The sequence below is a fragment of the Triturus cristatus genome, chromosome 2_1 (assembly GCF_964204655.1).
Source record: "Triturus cristatus chromosome 2_1, aTriCri1.1, whole genome shotgun sequence".
NCBI lineage: Eukaryota > Metazoa > Chordata > Amphibia > Caudata > Salamandridae > Triturus > Triturus cristatus.
Window position 1 is genome coordinate 1062269760 of NC_140581.1, and position 21256 is coordinate 1062291015.

The 21256-nt window shown below is 41.4% G+C and overlaps 1 protein-coding gene across 2 annotated transcripts in view; it reads right to left on the reverse strand.

Moving 5' to 3' along the window:
• The window catches only part of EMCN (endomucin), a 672183-nt gene that overhangs the window by 164732 nt on the left and 486195 nt on the right, over window positions 1–21256 (reverse strand). For both annotated transcript variants that reach the window (XM_085635882.1, XM_085635891.1), the window contains exon 5: window positions 18310–18432. In XM_085635882.1, the coding sequence (XP_085492008.1) occupies window positions 18310–18432 (123 nt within the window). The remainder of the gene's footprint in view (window positions 1–18309; window positions 18433–21256) is intronic.

A 21256-nucleotide genomic window follows, 5' to 3' on the forward strand; every position in this document is an offset into this window, starting at 1 on the left:
ACTACCATTTTGGTATTCACAGAAGGCACTTACTCATTTTGGTATTCACAGAAGGCACTTACTCATTTCGGTATTCACAGAAGTTAGGAGTCCTAACTTTAGGACTCCTAAATGCCTTCTGTGAATACCGAAAGTCTTAAAATTAGGATTTTTCTCAGTTTAGTAGTAGTATAGTTAGGACTCCTAACTTTAGGACTCCTAAATGCCTTCTGTGAATACCGAAAGTCTTAAAATTAGGATTTTTCTCAATTTAGTAGTCCTAAGTTTAGGACTCCTAACTTTAGAACTCCTAAATGCCTTCTGTGAATACTGAAAGCCTTAAAATTAGGATTTTTCTCAGTTTAGTGGTAGTATAGTTAGGACTCCTAACTTTAGGACTCCTAAATGCCTTCTGTGAATACCGAAAGTCTTAAAATTAGGATTTTTCTCAATTTAGTAGTCCTAAGTTTAGGACTCCTAACTTTAGAACTCCTAAATGCCTTCTGTGAATACCGAAAGCCTTAAAATTAGGATTTTTCTCAGTTTAGGAGTCCTAAGGTTAGGACTCCTAACTTTACAACTACTAAACTGAGAAAAATCCTAATTTTAAGACTTTCGGTATTCACAGAAGGCATTTAGGAGTCCTAAAGTTAGGAGTCCTAACTATACTACTACTGAACTGAGAAAAATCCTAATTTTAAGACTTTCGGTATTCACAGAAGGCATTTAGGAGTCCTAAAGTTAGGACTCCTAACTTCTGTGAATACCGAAATGAGTAAGTGCCTTCTGTGAATACCAAAATGAGTAAGTGCCTTCTCTGAATACCAAAATGGTAGTAAGTTTAGGATTTTGTCTTAAGTTAGTTCTGTGAATCGGGCCCTATATGTATAATGAGTATTTTTTAAAACATACTTTTTTAAAACTGCTAGAAAGAGATGATGTAATGAAAAACAACAGATACACAAAAAAAGAAAAAAGTGAAATAGGCATAGAATTGTACTAGCAATTATGGATATAGCTTGTAAAGCCATGGTTTAGGCCTATACTGAGTGCTCCCTTGAGGCTGGACAAAGCTATGTTTCTCTGAGCGAAACATTTGTCAAGAACTTCTTTTACTTATTCAAGGTTGAATTGGATGGTGTTCTCCCAATCCAAAACTGTAATAAAGTGCCTATAACGCTAAAATGCCTTTGTCATTTTTACCTCAGCATCACTTAATCCAGTGCTTAAATTCTTTGTTAAAAATGGTAAAAGGCTTTGTCACCTTTCTAACTTAGCATGGGTGGCCTTGTGTTTATCCTATGCTTAAGAATTTTGTTAGAAAAACAGACAATTGAGGTGCACAGATTTAGATTGTCATTGGTGTTTTAGATGTGTTCCATATAAAGGAACAACTCCCAACCTACAATTTGGAAACTACTGGTATTTTTGCATAGTTTATTGATATTTTGCATAAATTATGCAGGACTCTAAGTATGAAGTGGAATGGTTTGGACCTATACTGGGAGCTTCCTTGTTTCTGTATTAAGCTATGATCTCTGACTTGCTTTAACACAGGCAAAACAAATGGACCATTAGATGCTTTCACTTATCTCAGGTAGGCTTGTGTGGTTTTTTTACCAATCAACAGCTGAAATAATATGCTGCGCGTTCGCACGGTCGCCATTTAAGGCCAAGTGCGCGGGTGGGCGGAGCAGCTGGGAGGCGGGAGCGGGGAGGGTTACAGAAGGCAAAAAGGGGCGGGGACAAGCGGCGGTGGCGGGAAGGGAGGGCGGGGGGCGTCGAGGTAGGCGGACAACAAGGAAGGAGGGCAACACGGAACAAAAATTAAAATACAGTACAAACAGGCAAAAATGAACGCTAAAACAGGGAAAAAACAAGTTTAGCCCAAACAAGCACAAAGAACCGTCAAAACAAGGAAAACCACTCGCAGCGGCGGCAGCCGGCAAACGAGGCAGCAGCGAGGCAGAGGGCGGCAAGGGGCACACGCAGCAGCTGGTGGCCGTGCGGCGCGGGGGTGTCCCACAATTAGACACGATAGCTTATGTAGGTAGAGGAAGACCCCATAATAATACTAGAGGCTTTAATGCTCCGATACGTCCGATACGTCCAGAATATAATAGACATTTTCCAAATCCTATGTTAAATACAAGATCCCCTGAACACCTATTCCAAGCCGCTGATAAATTACTCCGAGATCGAAGGGGGTACCACATACTCGATTCCATGGACGAACAAGAATTAGCCAGGTCAGCAGTACAATGGGCTGACAGTCCCAGCGAATACAATTATGATGTACTTGCACACACGTTTCTGAATCTTGACCCATACGAACAGCGTTTAGCTAGTATATACATGATTCAACACCTCCTTATATTATATAAAAGCCAACACTCCGATCCAGGACCCTTACCTGACATATTGACAGAACTACTCACGAATATATGGAGAGGGTCAGGTACTGATTTAATTAAAGAAATTCTAGAATTTCGAAACCAATATTTAACTTTCGTATGCCCAGAACACGTTCCAGTTCCCATCATGGGAAGAAAAATGTATCACATAGATAGACAGAATCCGTTACGCGAAGTACACCCAATCAGAGGTGACGGTAATAACTTTACCCGCGTGTTTGTGTACACGCCTATAACTAAACTGGAATTATTAGAAATGAAGAAAGTAGTACCCAGCCATGACAAGGACCCAGCAGGTTTCCACCGTGAAATAAAAGACATGTTACTCATGGGAGAGTATACCTACCCCGACATTATGAAAATATTAAAAGTCCTATTACCCGCCGGTGTTTACGTGAAACTCAAAGAAAAGGAATGGGAGGTGGGAGACCAAAAGATAGATTGGACAGCATTAGAGAACGAAGAAAGGGCCCGAGCTGCAGGAGCAGGGCTTGGGGAAAAGACTACAGCACTAGCAGGGCTACTAGTGCAGGTACTGCCACGTTTATTAACTACGAAAAAGGAAGACTGGGGTGCAATATCAGCCTGTAAACAAAAGCCAGATGAAGACACTAGTGATTTCTATTCCCGATTTGAAAAATGTTTTGGTATAAATAGTGGCATAAAAGCCAGTAGCGAGTCATATCCACATCTGTTTGTGACAAAATTAGTTGAAAATTCTCTGCTGCAAATCAAGAATAGAGTATTGAAATTCGAAAGTACCTGGCAAGGTAATACCCCATCACAGATGTTACAGATGTTACAATATCACCACAATAGAATTAGAGAAGAACAAGAACACGAACAAAGACGTATGAAAGATACGAAAATGAAAATGCTTGTTGCTCAGTCAGTTCCAGCTGATGGTCACCTAAAGGGTGATTCCGCAGGTCCTACGAAAGGGACATGCAACTATTGTAAACAACAAGGTCATTATATACACGATTGTCCAGTCCTGAAACATAATATTGCCACAGGTAGAACCCAGGAAAGACCACGTCCACCTAGACAGGATCAGAATCAACAACAAATCCCTCAGCATGCACAACCTAGGTTAGCTCCGCGACAACTAGCTCCGCAACAGGCAGCTCCACAACAGATCGTAGCACCACCACAAGCGCAGCCTATTGCTGCAACACAAGCAACAACACAACAGATGTATCAGTATGCACAAGCAGATTATCCCGATTATCAGCGATACACATGAAACAGCCTAGAGAGGGAAGTTGGCTTACCCCTTATTGAGGTTCCTGTAGACCAAGAGGGACCTTATGTACATAGTGAACTATTAGGGGAAGACAGAAAGTTTTTACTTGATACAGGGGCAAGCAGAACGACTATAAGACGCAGTGAAGTTCCAGGGGCACCCCTCTCAGGCTCACAGAATATTTCCCTTGGATTCTCAGGAAAACCTATCATTAATGAAGTAACACAACCTCTTCCACTTACGGTCGGTCCATTGACACGTACTACAGATTTATTGCTTACTAAATCATGTCCAGAAAACTTGTTAGGTATAAAAACATTGAAAGCTCTAGGAGCTATAATATGTTGTTCTCCGGAAGGAGTACGACTATTTTTACGTGACTTTAAAGGTCACTACGTGTCCAGAGACATGGATCACCGACTGCGGAATTTACCTACACATTTATGGGCACAAGGCCCCACTGACGTTGGTTGCATGAACATTACACCATATCGAGTTACACTGAAAACAGGAGTAGTACTACCACGAATGCGACAATACAAGTTACCACCAGATGCTGTAGTGGCTTTACTGCAAATCATTGACGAGCTCATTGCACAAGGAGTGGTTGTCGAAACCGACTCCAATGTATGTAATTCCCCGATAATTCCGATTCTTAAAAGAACGGATCAAAAAGCACCACCAGTATATCGATTAGTTATTGATCTGCGCGAATTAAATAAATGTATTGTACCACAATACCCTGTGGTCCCAGATATCTCTTCATTACTCACAGCTATTGACTCACAAGCAACGTTCTTCACTGTAATTGATCTCAAGAATGCTTTCTTTAGCGTCCCCATAGATCCGGAAAGTCAATATCTGTTCGGATTCAGTCTAAATGGACGAAGTTTTAAATTCACACGCGCACCTCAAGGATTTACAGAAAGCCCCAGCATCTATAGCCAAGCACTGAAACGAGAACTTGACAGTATCCACATGCCAGTTAACACTGCCTTGCTTCAATATGTCGATGATCTGCTGATCACCGCCCGAAGCGAACCTGAATGTGAAACAGCGTCACTGACGGTTTTAAAATTTTTGGCCGACAAAGGGCACAAGGTGTCCCCTTCTAAGCTGCAATTCTGTGTCCAGCGAGTTGTTTACCTTGGGCACTCGCTGTCCAAGGAGGGAAGGCAGCTTACATCCGACCGCATCCAGTTAATTGCTAACATGTCAGCACCCAAGACACAAAAGGAGGTGCGGGCTTTTATAGGCCTCACTTCATACTGTAGGCAGTGGATCCCTCAATATGCATTTCTAGCAAAGCCACTCATCCAGTTGACAACACAGGAGGCAGCCACATCGACTGTCCTCCCTTGGACTCAAGAACATACACATGCCTTTGAAAGCTTAAAGAAAGCTTTATGCCAAGCACCTGTCCTAGCAACACCATGTTACAGTAAACAGTTTACACTCTTTGTTACAGAACGCGAAGGTACTGCCTTGTCAGTACTCACTCAGGAACAAGCAGGATCACACAAACCATGTGCTTATTTCTCTAGTACATTAGATCCAGTAGCTCAGGCTCTTCCTGCGTGCCTGAAATCGGTGGCAGCAACAGCTTTAGCAATCAGACAAAGCGATGCCATAGTGTTAGGACACCAATTGACAGTACAAGTACCGCATGCAGTAGAGGTTCTTTTGAACCGCACACAAACACAACACTTGACTATAGCGAGACTCACCGGTTACGAACTGACATTGTTTCAGCCACACATAGAAATCAGACGTTGTAATACGTTAAATCCTGCCACACTGTTGCCAGTAAGCGGAACAGATCCATTGGCACATGATTGTGTCGAAGTCATTACTATCACGACGAAACCCAGACAAGACTTGACAGATATTCCTTTGTCAGATCCAGACTTGACATTGTATGTAGATGGGTCATGTATGAGAACAAGTACAGGAGAGTTAGTGGCCGCTTACGCAGTCACAACAGACACTGAAGTCATTGAAACAAATTGTATTAACACTTTGTCAGCTCAAGCAGCAGAGCTCATCGCTCTGACACAAGCCTGTATTCAAGCCAAAAATAAGAAAGTCAACATATACACAGATTCACGTTATGCATTCGGAGTCGTCCATGACTTCGGCGTACTGTGGCGAGAGAGAGGTTATTTAACTTCTCACGGTGCCCACATCCAACACGGACCCCTCATTCAAGCCCTATTAGACGCGATTCATCTACCTACTGCAATATCGATTATGAAATGCAAAGCCCACACAAAAGTTACCGATATCATTTCTCAGGGTAATGACCTAGCTGACAGAACAGCTAAACAGACTGCTCAGAATCAGACTCACACAACTGACACGACAAAGACAATAGTTCCGACACCAACACATTGCATGACAGTTAAGGATCCCGCCCTTGATGTAATTGACATACAGACACATGCTACACCAGAAGAAATAAAGAAATGGACTGAATTAGGAGGGATCCAAACGGATCAAGGATGGATGACGAAGGAAAAATCTATATGGTTTCTTCCCGACTCCATGGTTCAAGTCATCATTAACACCATACATAGTCCAGCACACCTAGGAGAAAAAGCTATGCTAGACAGCATTCAACACATCTGGTTTAACAAATATTTACGAGCCGCAGCTAAACAAAAAGTTCGTACCTGTATGATATGTTGTCAGTTTAATCCAGGTAAAAGCATCCCCGTAGAGCAGGGTGGATTTCAAACTCCCGATCATGCTTTTGAAGTCCTCCAGATGGATTATATCCAGATGGAACGATGTCGAGGATTCAAATATGTTCTTGTAGTTGTCTGTGCTCTTTCCCGTTGGACAGAAGCCTACCCGGTTTCAGATTACACTGCCCCGACTACTGCCAAACAGTTAGTTCGAGAATTCTTCCCACGGTACGGTTTACCACGTGTTGTCTACTCAGATAACGGCCAGCCGTTCTCATCCGAATTAATGAAACACGTTTCCCTTTTGTTAGGCTACCAATGGAAATTTCACTGTGTCCGACATCCCGAGGCAGCAGGTCTCGTGGAACGCCATAATCAAACTCTGAAAATTAGATTGTCCAAAATATGTAGAGAAAAAGGTGTCGATTGGATAGTAGCCTTACCAGTTGCGCTCTTTTACATGAGAATGGTAGCACATTCTCGAACAGGGCTATCCCCGTACGAGGTGATCTTCGGTAGACCACCAAATATGTGGGGGACGCCTATACCTCGCAAAATCACTGATGTTGACTGTAATATGCTGACAGATTACCTGGCTTCCTTGATGTCTGCACTACAATCTTGTCGTTCACAGGTAGCCGCAGCTTTTCCCGATAATACTGAGGTGAAGCCCCATGACGTGGTTCCTGGCGACCTGGTTTTGGTCAGGAATTTTGACCGAAAGACACAACTGGAGCCTAGATGGACATCGCCAAAATTGGTTCTACTAACTACAAGGACAGCCGTGAAGATTGAGGGTCGTAAAGGGTGGTTGCACTCGAGTCATATCAAGAAATTTTATGGACTACCATCTAGTATGAACGCTCAGCCCTGCATTCCCTCACAGACAGACTCAAAGCTCCCCTTGGCTGAATTAACAAACTCTGAACTTTATAAACTGAAGTTAAGGTCTAGCAAGTCGGACAATTTGATTGTTTAAGTCCTCTCCAAGGTGAATCGGTTGAATTTGTCTCTGACATGTATCCTCTAGACCGGAATAGAGAAAGAAATCAACAGATGCAGCTTAAGAAGCATGCGTATTGTAAATCACTTCGTAGTCACTGCACAGTAACATTATTAATTTTGTTTTTTCTAAGTCTTCTGATCATCATTGTCAGCATACTATTGCACATGTATTACCCTATTCTTAAGCGTGTTTACAATGTAACTGCAGAACATTCTTTTAGCGAATTACCTCCGCATGAGTTGTCCTATAGATTTGCGCTGCGCAATAACACATTCATTAGTATGTTACATCATTCCCATCAGACCAGCAATGCCACAAATTGTTGGATATGTGGCCGACTCCCTCCCTATCAGAACTACAAGGGAGTTTTGCCCCTCTTTCCCTATCCGTTCACACACAATGGCTCCTGTGGAGCATGGTTTAGTTTGATTAATTCCCTAGATTCAAATTCCGCAGTTTATCAAGACAACTGGGTATGGGGAAACCTGAACCTAGTTTTGCTTAAAGTCTGCTACCCTAACAAGGAGGGACTTCCCAAAAGAACAGGAACTGATCTAGAAAATGAAGTATATGGATTAGGTAATTTTACACTTAACCTCATGATCCTGAACGTTGAATCTGAAGCTACACCAATCTTGCCCGCCATGTCAGTATTCCCAGTAAAAGGGGAATTATGTGTAAGAAAGAATGGTTCCATACACATGGGCCATAGTAAATGCACCACTGTAATAAAATTCAGTGATCAAGGCAAGTCTACATTTAGAGCTTCTCGTCATTCCTACTTCATATGTGGCCAGACTGCATATATACGTCTACCTCTAGATTGGGATGGTACCTGTTACATAGCATTCCTTCTACCACCTGTTTTCCTAGCTCCTCCTGATTATCACAGAAATACCCATTTAGTACACAATAGACAGCAGAGAGATCTCCCAATTGTCGATTACACTGAAACAGCATGGGAAAAATACACAGATTTCAATAAAGGTTTCTTTCCCTATATAGGTACAGTCACTAATAGTAAGCTGATACGTAGATTAACCAGAACCCTTGAAGCAGTAGTGAACGAAACTATTTCCGCCTTAGGCAATTTAACAGAAGAGCAGTCTGCTATGCGGATTGTTGTGCTTCAAAATCGTCTTGTCCTTGACGTCATCCTGGCCGATAGGGGCGGAGCTTGTAGGGTCATCGGATCAAGTTGCTGCATTTTCATACCAGAAAATTCACCGTCAGTATATAAAGCCATAACTCGCCTTCATAAGATTGTAAGCCAGATACACCAGAGTCCAGGCACCTGGACTTGGTCCGGTTGGTTCTGGGGCGTGTTGTCAGCCTGGGGATGGAGAATACTATCCTTCCTAGGTATTGGCTTTCTCATACTATTCAGTTGCTGCTTATGTCTACAATGTGGGCCAGCGATTTGTGGTCTGTGTGCCACATCGTGTATCCCACATCCAAGTTTTCGTTCAAGATCCCGGAAGAAGAAAGAAGAACAAATGATGCTATATGAACAGATCGATGGATTGATGAAGATCGATATCTCCTGAGGGTCCGTAGGGGACAAGGAGGGAATGAGGAAATATGAATTTTGTGATCAGTTATGTCCCCTATCGTAGACCCCAACGGCTCCATGTGCATGCTATAAGTACATGTATGTTCCCTCCAGTTCCAGTTTTGAAGACGCAAATATATGCGCGTCCACCGTCAACATGTCCTCTTTCAGATCCGCCATGAATGGGTCAGATATTCCATTCCTAAGTATGAAAGGCCACCGACTTTATGTGGTTCACTTTCCACATTTTACAGATTCAGGCGAGTAGGCCCAGAATTCTGTCATCAAGCCTTTTCCTGACTTCTGCCTCTGAAAGCTCCAGTCTGAGCCTGCATCTGTATCCATGAACTTTGTCCTACTCCCTGCGCGGCTAACGGTGCCTGATCCAGCCTGTTGCCTGCCAAAAACTGTATTTCACCTTCAAGATTATCTACTCCGCTCCTCATCCGATGCATTCCTGTCTAGTAGTTTAGGTAAACATTCCTCCATCTACCGTGCAAAGGGCCAGGCCTCGCTGTCCACATGCAAGTAATTCATAGCCCCGTTACCATGGAATATTCCTACCCCCTCGCATCTCATGTAGACATTTAGACGCTTGTACACGCACTAACAGTCAGTATAGAATAGATTCTATCCTAGAGACCTTTCCTTTTGGATAACACAGTTCTTTAAACATAGGATATTAGATATGATTTGGGATTAGGTTGACATGACCCCCAGACTTCTGTCTCCACATGTAGAGCTAAATGTCAAGTCTCCTTCACCCTCTAGTTGCACGTCAATCACACGTCATGCGGCTGCGCGCGCATCTCTGCCAAATATTTCTGCTGACATTGCAGGATTCTTTAATGGATCCACACACTTGTGACATCATGTATAATGACGTTTATTAAATTACGCCCATATGACCGCCTCTATTAGTTACGTATGCGCAGTTTATCTGTATTATCAGCTGTTACGCCTCTTGCATCTGTTTCACTGTAATGCATTTTTCTATAAAACTGCTTATCTGTCAATAATGTATGCCCTTCCTTCCTGAACTTTCGTGGTGATGGAATAGAAGCCTGCAATTCGAATTGCATTCCTTTGTATAGGAATAAAGCCTTTTAAAACCTCTAATACCACGGATTCTGCCTCTTATATTTACTGAGTTATTCTTACTAGACTTTACCGCATAAAAAATAGTACCGGTAATGAAATATTTACCACACTGTGACAAATCCAAAACAGAGTGCACCATAGATTAACACAATACTCCTATGACAGCCAGTTACTAAATCAATTCTCCTATATGTTTTAACATAACAAAGATATTGTTATATAAGTTAAAGGCAAAACATTAATTATTATGCAACTGTGTACAAGTCGGGAGCAGCGGCAGCTGGAACAGGTAAACGCAGTGGGACGGGGTGGGGGTAGGGGGAAGTCAACAGAATAGGTATAATTAAATAAATAAATAACACCTTTTCCATTGTCTGTCGACTTCCCCCTGCTGTGCCCTGCCCCACCCCATCGCTCCACCATGCTTACATGTGCCAGCCACAGCTGGTTGGGAGGTTTCTTCAGCAAATAAAAACAGGCAGGAAACTTCGGGGTTAGGTGTATTTGGCTGGGTGCCTTCACCTCCAAACCAGCCCCACTGGTCATATCAAAGTTAAGTCCAGCAAAATGAGATGTATGGTCAATCTTGCCTCTATATTATTATAATTCTTTTTGATCATACTTCTCAAAAATATTTCACACCAAATCTTCAGAGTACTGTTAAAAATACATATTTATTAATGCCTTGAGTTAAAAAGTTCAGCCAGCCAATATGTGTTTTGAAAGGGAGAACGCTCTTCTTCAGGACTGATGATTTATACACATAATTTGACACATAGGTTCCAAGTTTTCTGACATGTTCTTTAAAACACATATAGTTTTCATTGTCCCACTCTGGTATTAGCAATGATGCCATATCAGCATATTCTCCTCAATTTACTCGCTAGCGCGTCACACAAAATTGAGTTTCCTGGAAAAAAAAGATCTGTTGAATTGAAAAGGACAATATTTGAGAATCTAGTTAAACATGATGCACAAGGGCTTAGAGTAAGGAGCTTAAACTTGTGTAAGTACCATTAACTAAAGACCAATCTAGTAGCCCTCCCAGGCAACCAGACAACTAGTTGCAGCTGCCCTGAATGATTGATCAACCAAAACATAAAAAAGCAAGTTTCAGCTATACTTATCATGTAAGCCATATTATTCACTTTGCATTTCCCAAACAAACCACTAATCCGGATTATTCCAAAGAAATCACCTGTTTCCAGTTCATAAGGGTGCGTCTCTTTGTGTCAGGAAGTAGATATCCATTGATGGGTCCTTATCCTGGATGTTGTTGACGAGACATGCAGATTTTATTTTCTCCTGACGAGAAACACACATTTTGAACAAAAAAGTAAAAGAAATTGAGACTTGCGTGCAGTGTAAATTGAGTGACCTGAGAAAAACAAACAGATGCCGGCTTACCGTTAGCCAAAGGCCAATCAAGTAGCACTCCTAGAGACACGAAGAAGCATCCAACCAGAATGATCGCCCAAACATTTTAAGTACCAGGTATAGCTAAGGTTCTCTCGTGTGTTCCATTAATAATTGTGCATTAATTAATTAATCCAGTCACCCATTTCCAAACCTGAGTAGTATTATCTGTTTGTTTCTTTTCCATGAAAGTCACATCAATAAGTAATTCAATGCTTGTAATCTTCACTGACAGCCAAGTTAGAGAATGAAACATTAAGCATGGTAGGCCTCTGGGTCTTTCAGGAAATGGCAGCATCCCATTGCAGACTTAGAGACCGTTGTTCATTGCGAAGTGTATGGATTACCCTAATGTTGATTTAGTTGTCTTTGTTTGTCAGGACTCAGTCACTAGGCCAACACAACTGTGTTCTTGATCATCTGCATGTGCCTTCCACACTGAGTCCCCTGAACCATTTTTGTTTATTTATATCTTTAGGCACACCAAACAATGAAAAGAAGTCCTGTTCACTCTTTTACAGCAGACATTGTGATGTGTTACTTTTTCGTTTACATTTTAATTACAGTATGTACAATGTATCTTCTTGTTCAGGGACATCCTCTGGAGGACAGTCACTCGTGATGGCTGAGAAATTACCCTCATCCAGTGTTTTGTCTCGTGGAGCCTGATACATTTCATAGAGAGAATGCTTATCCTTTTTATCATGAAGAGTGTCTCCATGGTTTGAGGTGACAGTCTCATCATTCTGACAGCGACAAATTGCTCCAGCTACACTGAAATTCCAACCAGAGGGCACGGTGGCTACACAGCAAGTTAGAGAGTTTATTGTCAGACTCCTGAGTTCTGGTCACTGTTCCCATACCAATGGATCAAAGGGATTGGAGCTGATGGGTGTCTTTTTTGGTCCTCCAAGTATTACTGTAATTACTTTCTCTATATATGGTGATAGTTAAGCTGACTGCATCTACGTTGTCTCCATTTGTGTGGCTGATGCATGTCCTGGAACTTCCCAAAAACAATCCAGTACAGAGGATGTTCGTAATGATGTTACTGGTGTTGGTTTTGTAGCAGAGGGTTTGACTTATAATGGTGACTGTTTTACCAGTGGTTGGGGCTGTTATTGCAGCATGCTACTGGAGCCACCATTGTGCTTTACAGCTGTTGGTGAAGACAGCACCTCAGTTCTCCTCTGCCTTTGAAGTCGCAGACTTTCCTCTTCAACATATCCTGTTTCCTGGAGTTCAATTTTTATAAGTGGAGCTATCCAGTGCTGAAAACTGAATGAAGCAGACAGACGTGTGTACTGTAGAGTCATTATTTAGTGACAGATATCGCCAGAGGTCAGTTTCCCGTATTGCAGCCTGCTATTGTATCTAGATGAAGTATTAAGATGCTTGCCAAACTAGCTGTTTCTTCATTAACATTGGTAAATGCTTCTTCAACTTTACTCAAATGGGACAATTTTCCTAGGTGATTTCTTGTATGAAAATCACACAGTGAGGGCATTTTGCCCAGTCACTCTATTAGCCCCCATCTATCGACATCCATTGCATAGCTCTGTAAGTAGTATCTTCTCTCCTTTGTAGCATATAACCATTTATAGACTTTTACTGGTCAAACATATGTTGCAGTACATAGAAGGTGAATTCCACTGGGTCCGAACCTTCTGTATAAGGGCTTAGTAGGGACCTTATTAGCGCGCTCAGTGATCCCAAGTACATCGAGGCTTTAATAGTATGGCCAAAATGTGTGCAAAGACACCGGGACATGGAGATTGGGAAAAGAGCTAGCAGAACATTTACAGAGAGGGGGTACAACTAATTATTAGAGAAAAATAAATGAAAATCAACATAAATGTTAAAATCCAAATTCAATAGTAAAACGCCCTTGATACACTGAGTCAGACATAACACCCATAGCAGCCTATGTTAAAGGAAAATAAATATTAAATATCTGGTGCCTCTCCAAGGTCTATGAGACTCCTACAAAAGCAATAGGGAGTCTGGCAAAACCGATTCAATTAATTAAGAATAATAACCATGGCCCAACAGGAGCTATCAACATTGCTGCAAATGTCGAGAAAAGTTCTCAAAATGAGAAATAAAATCAGGTGCCACTCCGGGGCCCAATGGACCTAGGAGAGCAAGGGGAATGCTTGCTAAAATCATTTACACTAATTAATTAATAATAACCAAGACCTAAAAGACTACAACCAGCCTATCTGCACAACAACAAGAAATATATATAAAAAAAGGGAAAAATAGCAAAAATGTCTGCGGACTCCCAAAGGAATATAATATACAGTGCTCCCAGCAGAAGGTTTTTAAAAGTGGTAGAAAATGGTTAATAATAAACCTTCAGACCAATAGAGTGGTTTCGCAAAATGATGCACAAGCATACGACTTAGCGAGGAAGGCATTGAGAAGAACATAGACAAAATGCCCACCTATCAGATACATACTGGTTTCACAAAATGGAGGATATGGCTCGGCTAAGAGGTTTTGAGAACAAAGACAGAATGGCTGCCAATGAGTGACACACTGTTATATAAATAAATAATGGATAAGCACATGCCTGGACAAGAAAGAAGGCATAAAGGAGAAAGACAGACACATTTGCCTCCCCTAACCCACTTCCTCCACCTACCACCAACTAACAAATGTAGCGTTGCTGGGCAGCGTTTTCACAAATGTATACTCCAAATGTGCTAAGGCCTGCTCCAAAGGCCCACACACCATCAATAAAGCAGAATGCAAAAAGAATAAACTAAGAGAAATGGAAACAACACAGCAAAATAAAAACTCACATTAAATTAATCAAATAAAATGTAAAAATAATGGTTTCCGAAATTTAAACCTGAGTTCAATACCTGGTGACCAGGTCACAGAGCAGACAGGCTTCTCTTAAGAAAATGTGTCAAGTAGTTAGAAGTGCCTAAACAGCTAAGAAGTAAAAACACAACACAATAAAAATATCATTCCACCAAATTGACAAAAATTTAATAATAGGATCTGGAGATATGAGGTTTTAAGGCTTTAGATGAAAATAAAACAAAAATTGTTAAGCAGCAACTGAGGCCAAGTGGTCATAGTGGTCCCTGTCCACCAACTGGGTTTGACCTGGTTGGAGGCTTTACACTAGGGCTTAGTATTTTTTTATGGAAGTCAAAGTCCTTCAGAGGGGTTCCACGATGTCGGATAGGTGTTGAACAAGGTCCTGGTTTAGCCGTTGGTTTAGGTGGGAACAACTCTAGTGGTAAAATAAAAAAATCATGCCCAGGGAAGTTCTCTTGCCGGCAGGACTTAGTCACTTAGCCAGAGCTCGGATTCCTCCAGTGGGGCAAGGCTACAAACTGTAGCTGAAGAAGATACCTTCGAGGTCCAACCGAGATGGATTTGCTGCTGCTGATAAGATCAACCCGGCAGCAATACACATTGGTGTAATTTACTTGGAGGATCTGTCCCAATTTTCCAGAGGGCTTTAGAGCCAAGAGGTGTTTAAGTACCAGGATTTTCAGGATGGTAGGAGGAGTACACTTTGGCACAGCCAAGGGACTCTGGTCTTCAGGACAACACTTTGGAGTTAAAAACCACTCCAGCAGAAACAACCAGCAAGGTCCAGGGCAGGTCCAGTTGGAACTGGTCAGCTGCAATCTTCTGTGAAAGAGCTAAAAGCAGCTTGTTGTGTCACTGTAGTCTAACAAGAGGTTGGCTAACTGACTGTTGAAGTCCACTTCTTTGTCCTGGGTACAAGCAGAAGCAGGCCCAGCCCTTCAGGTGTCCTCACAGGTCTCAAACAGCAGATGTAGGCCTTCTTCTGTTTTTTCCACAGGTCCAGAATGTTCTGAAGAGGATGCACATGGGTGCAACTTGTATGCCTTCACTAGCCTGTGGGTAAGGGTGACCCCTGGCTCCTCCAACACCAATAGGGAAAAATTCTCTGGGGCCATTTTTGCAGCAGTTCATGTGTACCCCACTGCAAACAATCCCACAGTGCCCGTCTCCACCTAAATCCAAGATTATGAAATCTTTCTCTCCTTGTGCACAGCCTGTGTGCCTACCCCTTTATCTCTTGGTCTGGGAGCAGTTTACACACCTCATTCAGGGCTAAGCACTCAAGATGGCTGCAGCTGGAGGATAGTCCAAATTAGCTTCCAGAGGCTTTAGGCAGAGGAAAGGTAGCTATTAAAAAACATTTTTCTTAATATTTTTGAAAAACTGACTTCACCACTGAAATAGGCTTTTTATAAATATTGCATATAGTCTAAAAATGGAATTCGGGTGGTTTTCTTCCCGGAGATAGCATTAATATATATAATATTGCGCCCCAGTGTTTTCCTATGGAACAGCCAGCCTTGCTACAGCAAAAAAAGCTTTTGGGACTTTTTCCCAGTAAGGACATGGGCAATATTAAATTTCCACATGTCCTTCTTTTAAATACCATGAACCCTGCCTTTTGGGCAGTTCAGCCTGCATAGAGGTGACTTATTAATATTTAAAAGGAATTTTTAGGCCTGCCAAAAAGGTTTATTTTGACAGGTCGAAGTGCACTTTTTAAATTGCCACAGTCAGACTACAATACCAGGTCTGAAATCATGTTTACACTGTCACTGTAGAGGATGGCAGAATGGTTCCAATCAGAACTAGGGGAGGCTCCCTCACCAAAAGAATGGGCAAAGAATTTAGGCATCAGAATTGACAATAATCTCTCTATGGAGGAACATGTGAAGACGTTGTCAGGCACCTGCTTTGGAATAATGCGGATGTTAAGAAAGATCTTCCCTTGGATCCCTCTCATGGCAAGGAAAACTCTCATCCAGTCACTGTTCGATAGCAGACTGGATTATGGTAACTCTCTACTAGTCGGAATCAGGGAAGACCTATTATCAAAATTACAGGTGGTTCAGAATACTGCAGCCCGCCTTGCTCTCAATAAACCGGTACGCACCCCATCTCTACCTCTCCTACGTCAACTGCATTGGCTTCCTATTAGAAAGCGAGCAGTTTTCCAGCTTCTATGTACTGTTTTTATGTCCCTACCTTAAAAAGAAACTTAAGTTGTATCAAGGCGTGCGTCAGTTGAGATCTAGCAATCGCAACTTGCTCTGCACGTGGAGAATCAGGAAAGCCAAAATGGGTGGTCGTGCCTTTTCTTATCTAGCCCCCGTCCATTGGAAAAGTCTCCCTGATGAGATCCGGCCCTGTTCCAACTTGCCTCAATTCAAGAAACTGCTCAAGACTTGCCTGTTATAAGATTCTGTTTCTTTTTAGGTGACTGCTACTTTGGCGCCGAGAGATCCCCCTGGGGAGGATTCGTTGCACACTACAAATGACTATAATAATAATAAAATAATAATGGCAAAGTAGGTGCTGCAGCCCACTTATAAAATTTATTTTACATGCCCTGGGTACAGTTTGTACCATATACTAGTGACTTATAGGTCTGTGAAATATGCCAATTAAGGGTGTAGCCAATTTTGACATGTTTCAAGGGCCAGAACACATGTACTGGGGCCTGCCAGCAGAATTCCAGTGCAAAGAGTAAAAAAATCAGCAGCATCAGTCCACAAAAAATGGGAGTGATCATGTCAAAAGAGGCATATTCCTCCAATACACTAATCAACCATCTCGCTCACTTACAAACACAAAATGGTAGACAGGCTCATGGAGACCAAGGCATCAGAGAATAAAGAAAAATAGATGGCTACTCAGGACAGGACTCCTTGAGCTACTGTCCAGCCACAAGCCCACAGCAATAAACTATATTTCGCATGACTTTAAAGATATCCACGGTCCCCTTAAATAGCTCTGGCTCATCTGCAGAAAGAATGTGAAAAATCCATTAAAATATATTACAAAAACATCAATAACCATCAGCAGACTAGGCAGCAAGCAGTAAAACACCAAAGCATAAACAAAAATCTGATGAAAAACCACATAGAAAATGAGTAAATATATTGCAAGGCCTCTACCACCCACAATGCCCCTTTTCCTCCTTCTTTTTTCCCTTAATCTCCACATCTGCCTGCACCGCATTCTCTGGTTACAAACTACAGGCCACCCCGGAACAAGCAAACAAAATGAAGAAGCCAAAGAGGAAAGTAAATGGTGATTTTGTCCTCTCTCAAATATCAAATAGTTTGCAAAGTACTGAAATGAACTTACTTGAGTGTTTCAAAAAATCAAAGAAAAAGAATGAGATATGTTTTGCATCCAGAATCCAAATTTGAAATGACAAAGCACTCAACAGAGAACAGAGAGGAGTCTTTAGCACAGAAAGAGAATATTGCTACTATATGTGCTGTATTTTGCACTTTGCTTGTAAAAGCAGAATGGGTTGTGCACTAAAAACTCTCTTCTATGGTGAAAAATCAACTTGAAATGAATTTCACTCAATAAACGTTATCTGACAACAACAGTGCGTGCAATAAATACTTATGTTTGGGGAAACCTTCTAGCAATGTTCCTACAATGTTTTTTACCCAAACCAAATATCATTTATGCAACATGGCATATTTGTGTCATCTTGGGCATTACGCATCACAAGTGCAATGTGAAATACTGGAAGTTATGCAAGATTAAACTAGCATAAAGTAAAGTTAGGTCAGATATAGACAAACTATCACTTTATCCAGTGCATAAAAAGTCCTTCAGCCTGCTGTAGTTAGTACCAAGTGAGATTGTTCAGTGCTCTCATCTTTGACGTGTGTAAACTAAAAGGTACAGGTTGCAACCTCTGTAGACCCGTTTGGTACTTGTGAGTTTAATAAAGTGAGTACCAATTAATGAGTAAGCAGTATCACCTGTTATTTACAGCACTTCAACATATCAAAACTCTGTTAGCAAGTGCTACATAAAACAGTATCATTATTATTATTGAAGTAACTTTGAGCTATACACATCTTTACCTTGTCCCGTTGTATTGGAAGATGCTGGCGATGCTGTCCTTCCTTGACCAACAGCTTCTGTACTGTTGAGTACGCTGGTTTCATTCAAAGAAGTATCACTTGATGTTGAAGTCACATTATTATCTGTGAAAATAAGAAGTACATTACATTATTATTTAGAAGAAGCTAAAAAAAACAAATCCATCTTTATATCAAAACAAATTAAATCTCTACTTAGCCATCACAAAATGAGATTCATTTCAAACGCTGACATATGGCACATGAATGTTAAGCTCATGCCTAAGATCACTGGAGGTATGGAATGCTCATACTGTATCATTTTCCACATACATCTTGTTTGATCACATTTGCCACATAATCCATCCCCATCTTCTGCTTCATAATTTGCAGACCCCATGTGCCTCACTATTATAGTATCCATGGACAGTGACTGTCTGCCTGGCAGTCTCTCGAGGAACCTGCCACACATTGGGGGCTGTGAGGAAAAACAAACGGTTGTCCATCATGAGACCTAAGAATCCTCCTCTAAATAGAAGAGCAACCTAACTGCATTCCATGATCACATTAACACACTGGAGACAGCGTTTGCCAAGGGAATATATTCAACTGATAGTTGGCAGAACTCAAAATGTAATATGTAGAAGTTGTATTGGTTCAATGTAATCAGGGGGTCAACCAAGAAGTGAAGAATAATTGCAATATTGCAATATGCGCTTGGGTAGGTTTGTTAATAAAGAATTCTGAGGACTCAGGGTAGACAACATGTGTTATGTCTCACAGCCCCAATGGGCAGCATGGACCTCGAAAGACCATGGGTAAAACATTTAAATATATGGGGAGAGAGAAAAAGAGAGAGAGAAAGTTGTAAGTTATTTTATAGAAAAATGATTTCATTCAGAAACATATTACTGAAAAACTATCCATTATTTGGAACTCTAGGAAAAAGGGGTATATTTTGAAACTTTTAAAACATTATTCTATAACTGGGATTTGATATAGAGTACAATAGTGTTTCAATTGTTAAGGTATTCTAAGTTGCAGAATTTATAATTTCTACATTTTCTAAAATTATATTGTTTAGTTTTTACAGTTTTTTATATGAATGTATTTTTTGATTTAATTGTATCTTCTTAAATTATCTGTCCTTCAAAATATTTTCTTTAGTTATCAACTTCCCTAAAATTGGTTTTCCATGATTTGGTTTTCTCCAATGTGTTTTCTTTGTTTTAGTTTTACCATTAATTCACATACATCACGGTGAAGAACATTTAGAAGCCCCTTGTACCAAGTCAGATTTTCAGGCCAAAGATGACTTGTAGCTAACGGGGGACCTGTGCTAGTCCCTCAGCATAAATGCCATGTACAAATATGGTAAAGATCATTTAGATGAAAACATTGTTTAAATTTTTTTTCCAATTTAGTACATTAGATTGTTTTATTTACAATGAGTGATATTTATTACAACTAAAAGGTAAAGAAGAAAATAAGTATACGTTTTTCTCATTTAAAAACTGCAGTAAGGAGTGAAAGGGTCAGTACTTGCTATGATTAACTCAGCTATATTCTGGCTCGCAAGTCCCAGCAACTAGTGTTGCCAGCTCAGTGCATGTCATCACATACACTGTTCCCAGTCCTGGTCCTTAATGTGGCGACCTAATGCATTCTGGCTGTTGTAGTCTTAGTTTGTTACCATTATGTTAATTAGATTGACACATCTGAAATCAAGGATTTGTAGGTTTAAACTGAAGGAACAGAAACAATGACTGTGGTGACATGGAGTGAGGTGGTAACCCTACATGAAACCAGGTGCTGAGTCTGAGTCAGACATTGGTCCAGAACCAGGCTCGAGCAGCTCACCCACCTCTACATCAAATCAGAAAAATCACAACTTACTTAAGCAAGCAGAAGATGAACAGGTAGTATCTTCTAGGTCGTAGTGGAGAAGTGTGGCTCAATGATTAGAGCGGCAGACCCTGATGCAGAGGTCTAGCCCGGGACCAGGGTTCAATTCCCCGCCTCGGCGGGTCTTGGGCTCAAATATTCCACGGACCTGATAATTCGCGCCTCGGTGCCTATTCCAATCATGGAGTCCCACTCTGCAACTCTGGGCAATAGCTTGCTTAATCTCCACAACAGCCCCCACAACGCTAAGGATGCCTGGCCTTCTCCTTGGGGGTGCCCAGGAGTGGACGCCTCACAGGGAAAGCCAGGATGGGTTCCACAGCGGTATTCGTACAAGCGCCTTGAGACCCTTGCGGGTGAGTAGTGCTCTATACAAGTATCAAATTTACATTTACCTCCCTTTGTGCTCGAGAGGCAGAGGGTGTCAGCAGGGAGGCAATGGCAGCCCGGGTGGAAGGCAGAGGACAAACTGTAGGAGTCCCGTCAGCTGCAGGCACTTCCTGCTAGTATTAGGATGCTCAAAAAATGTTCCTTGTCAGTGAAAGATAAACTGAGCGTCTCCTCTGTGGCCTATAATGTCATTGGCGACTTCTGTTGACATTATAATCATGAGTTTAGGAGATCTCAGCGCTCCAGCCCTAATAATCCTTCATAGGTTGGAATCAGTGAAAGTTCACTGACTCCAACCTGTGAAGGGGGTTTCTTCCTTTCCAGTACAGGTTGGGCAACCTGAGGAATGACATTACAAGGTTGAATGAATTAGAACCTGTCATTCACAGGCATGATGTCATTCCTGAAAAACACAGGTTTTGAAAACAAAACAGCCAAATCTGATATAAGTTCATTGTAAGGAAACTCCATCTGCAGATAGACCCCAGTGTCTTTTTGTAGGGTTTTGTTAAATCCACCAAATCATTTTCACAATATTTACCACTCTAATGATAGACTATTTAAGGGTATTTTACCAAGTGCCCCATCTATGGCTCTCATTATGAGTGCACCCGTATAACCCCTTGTTAAGTTAACCTGCCCCAGGGGTATCGGT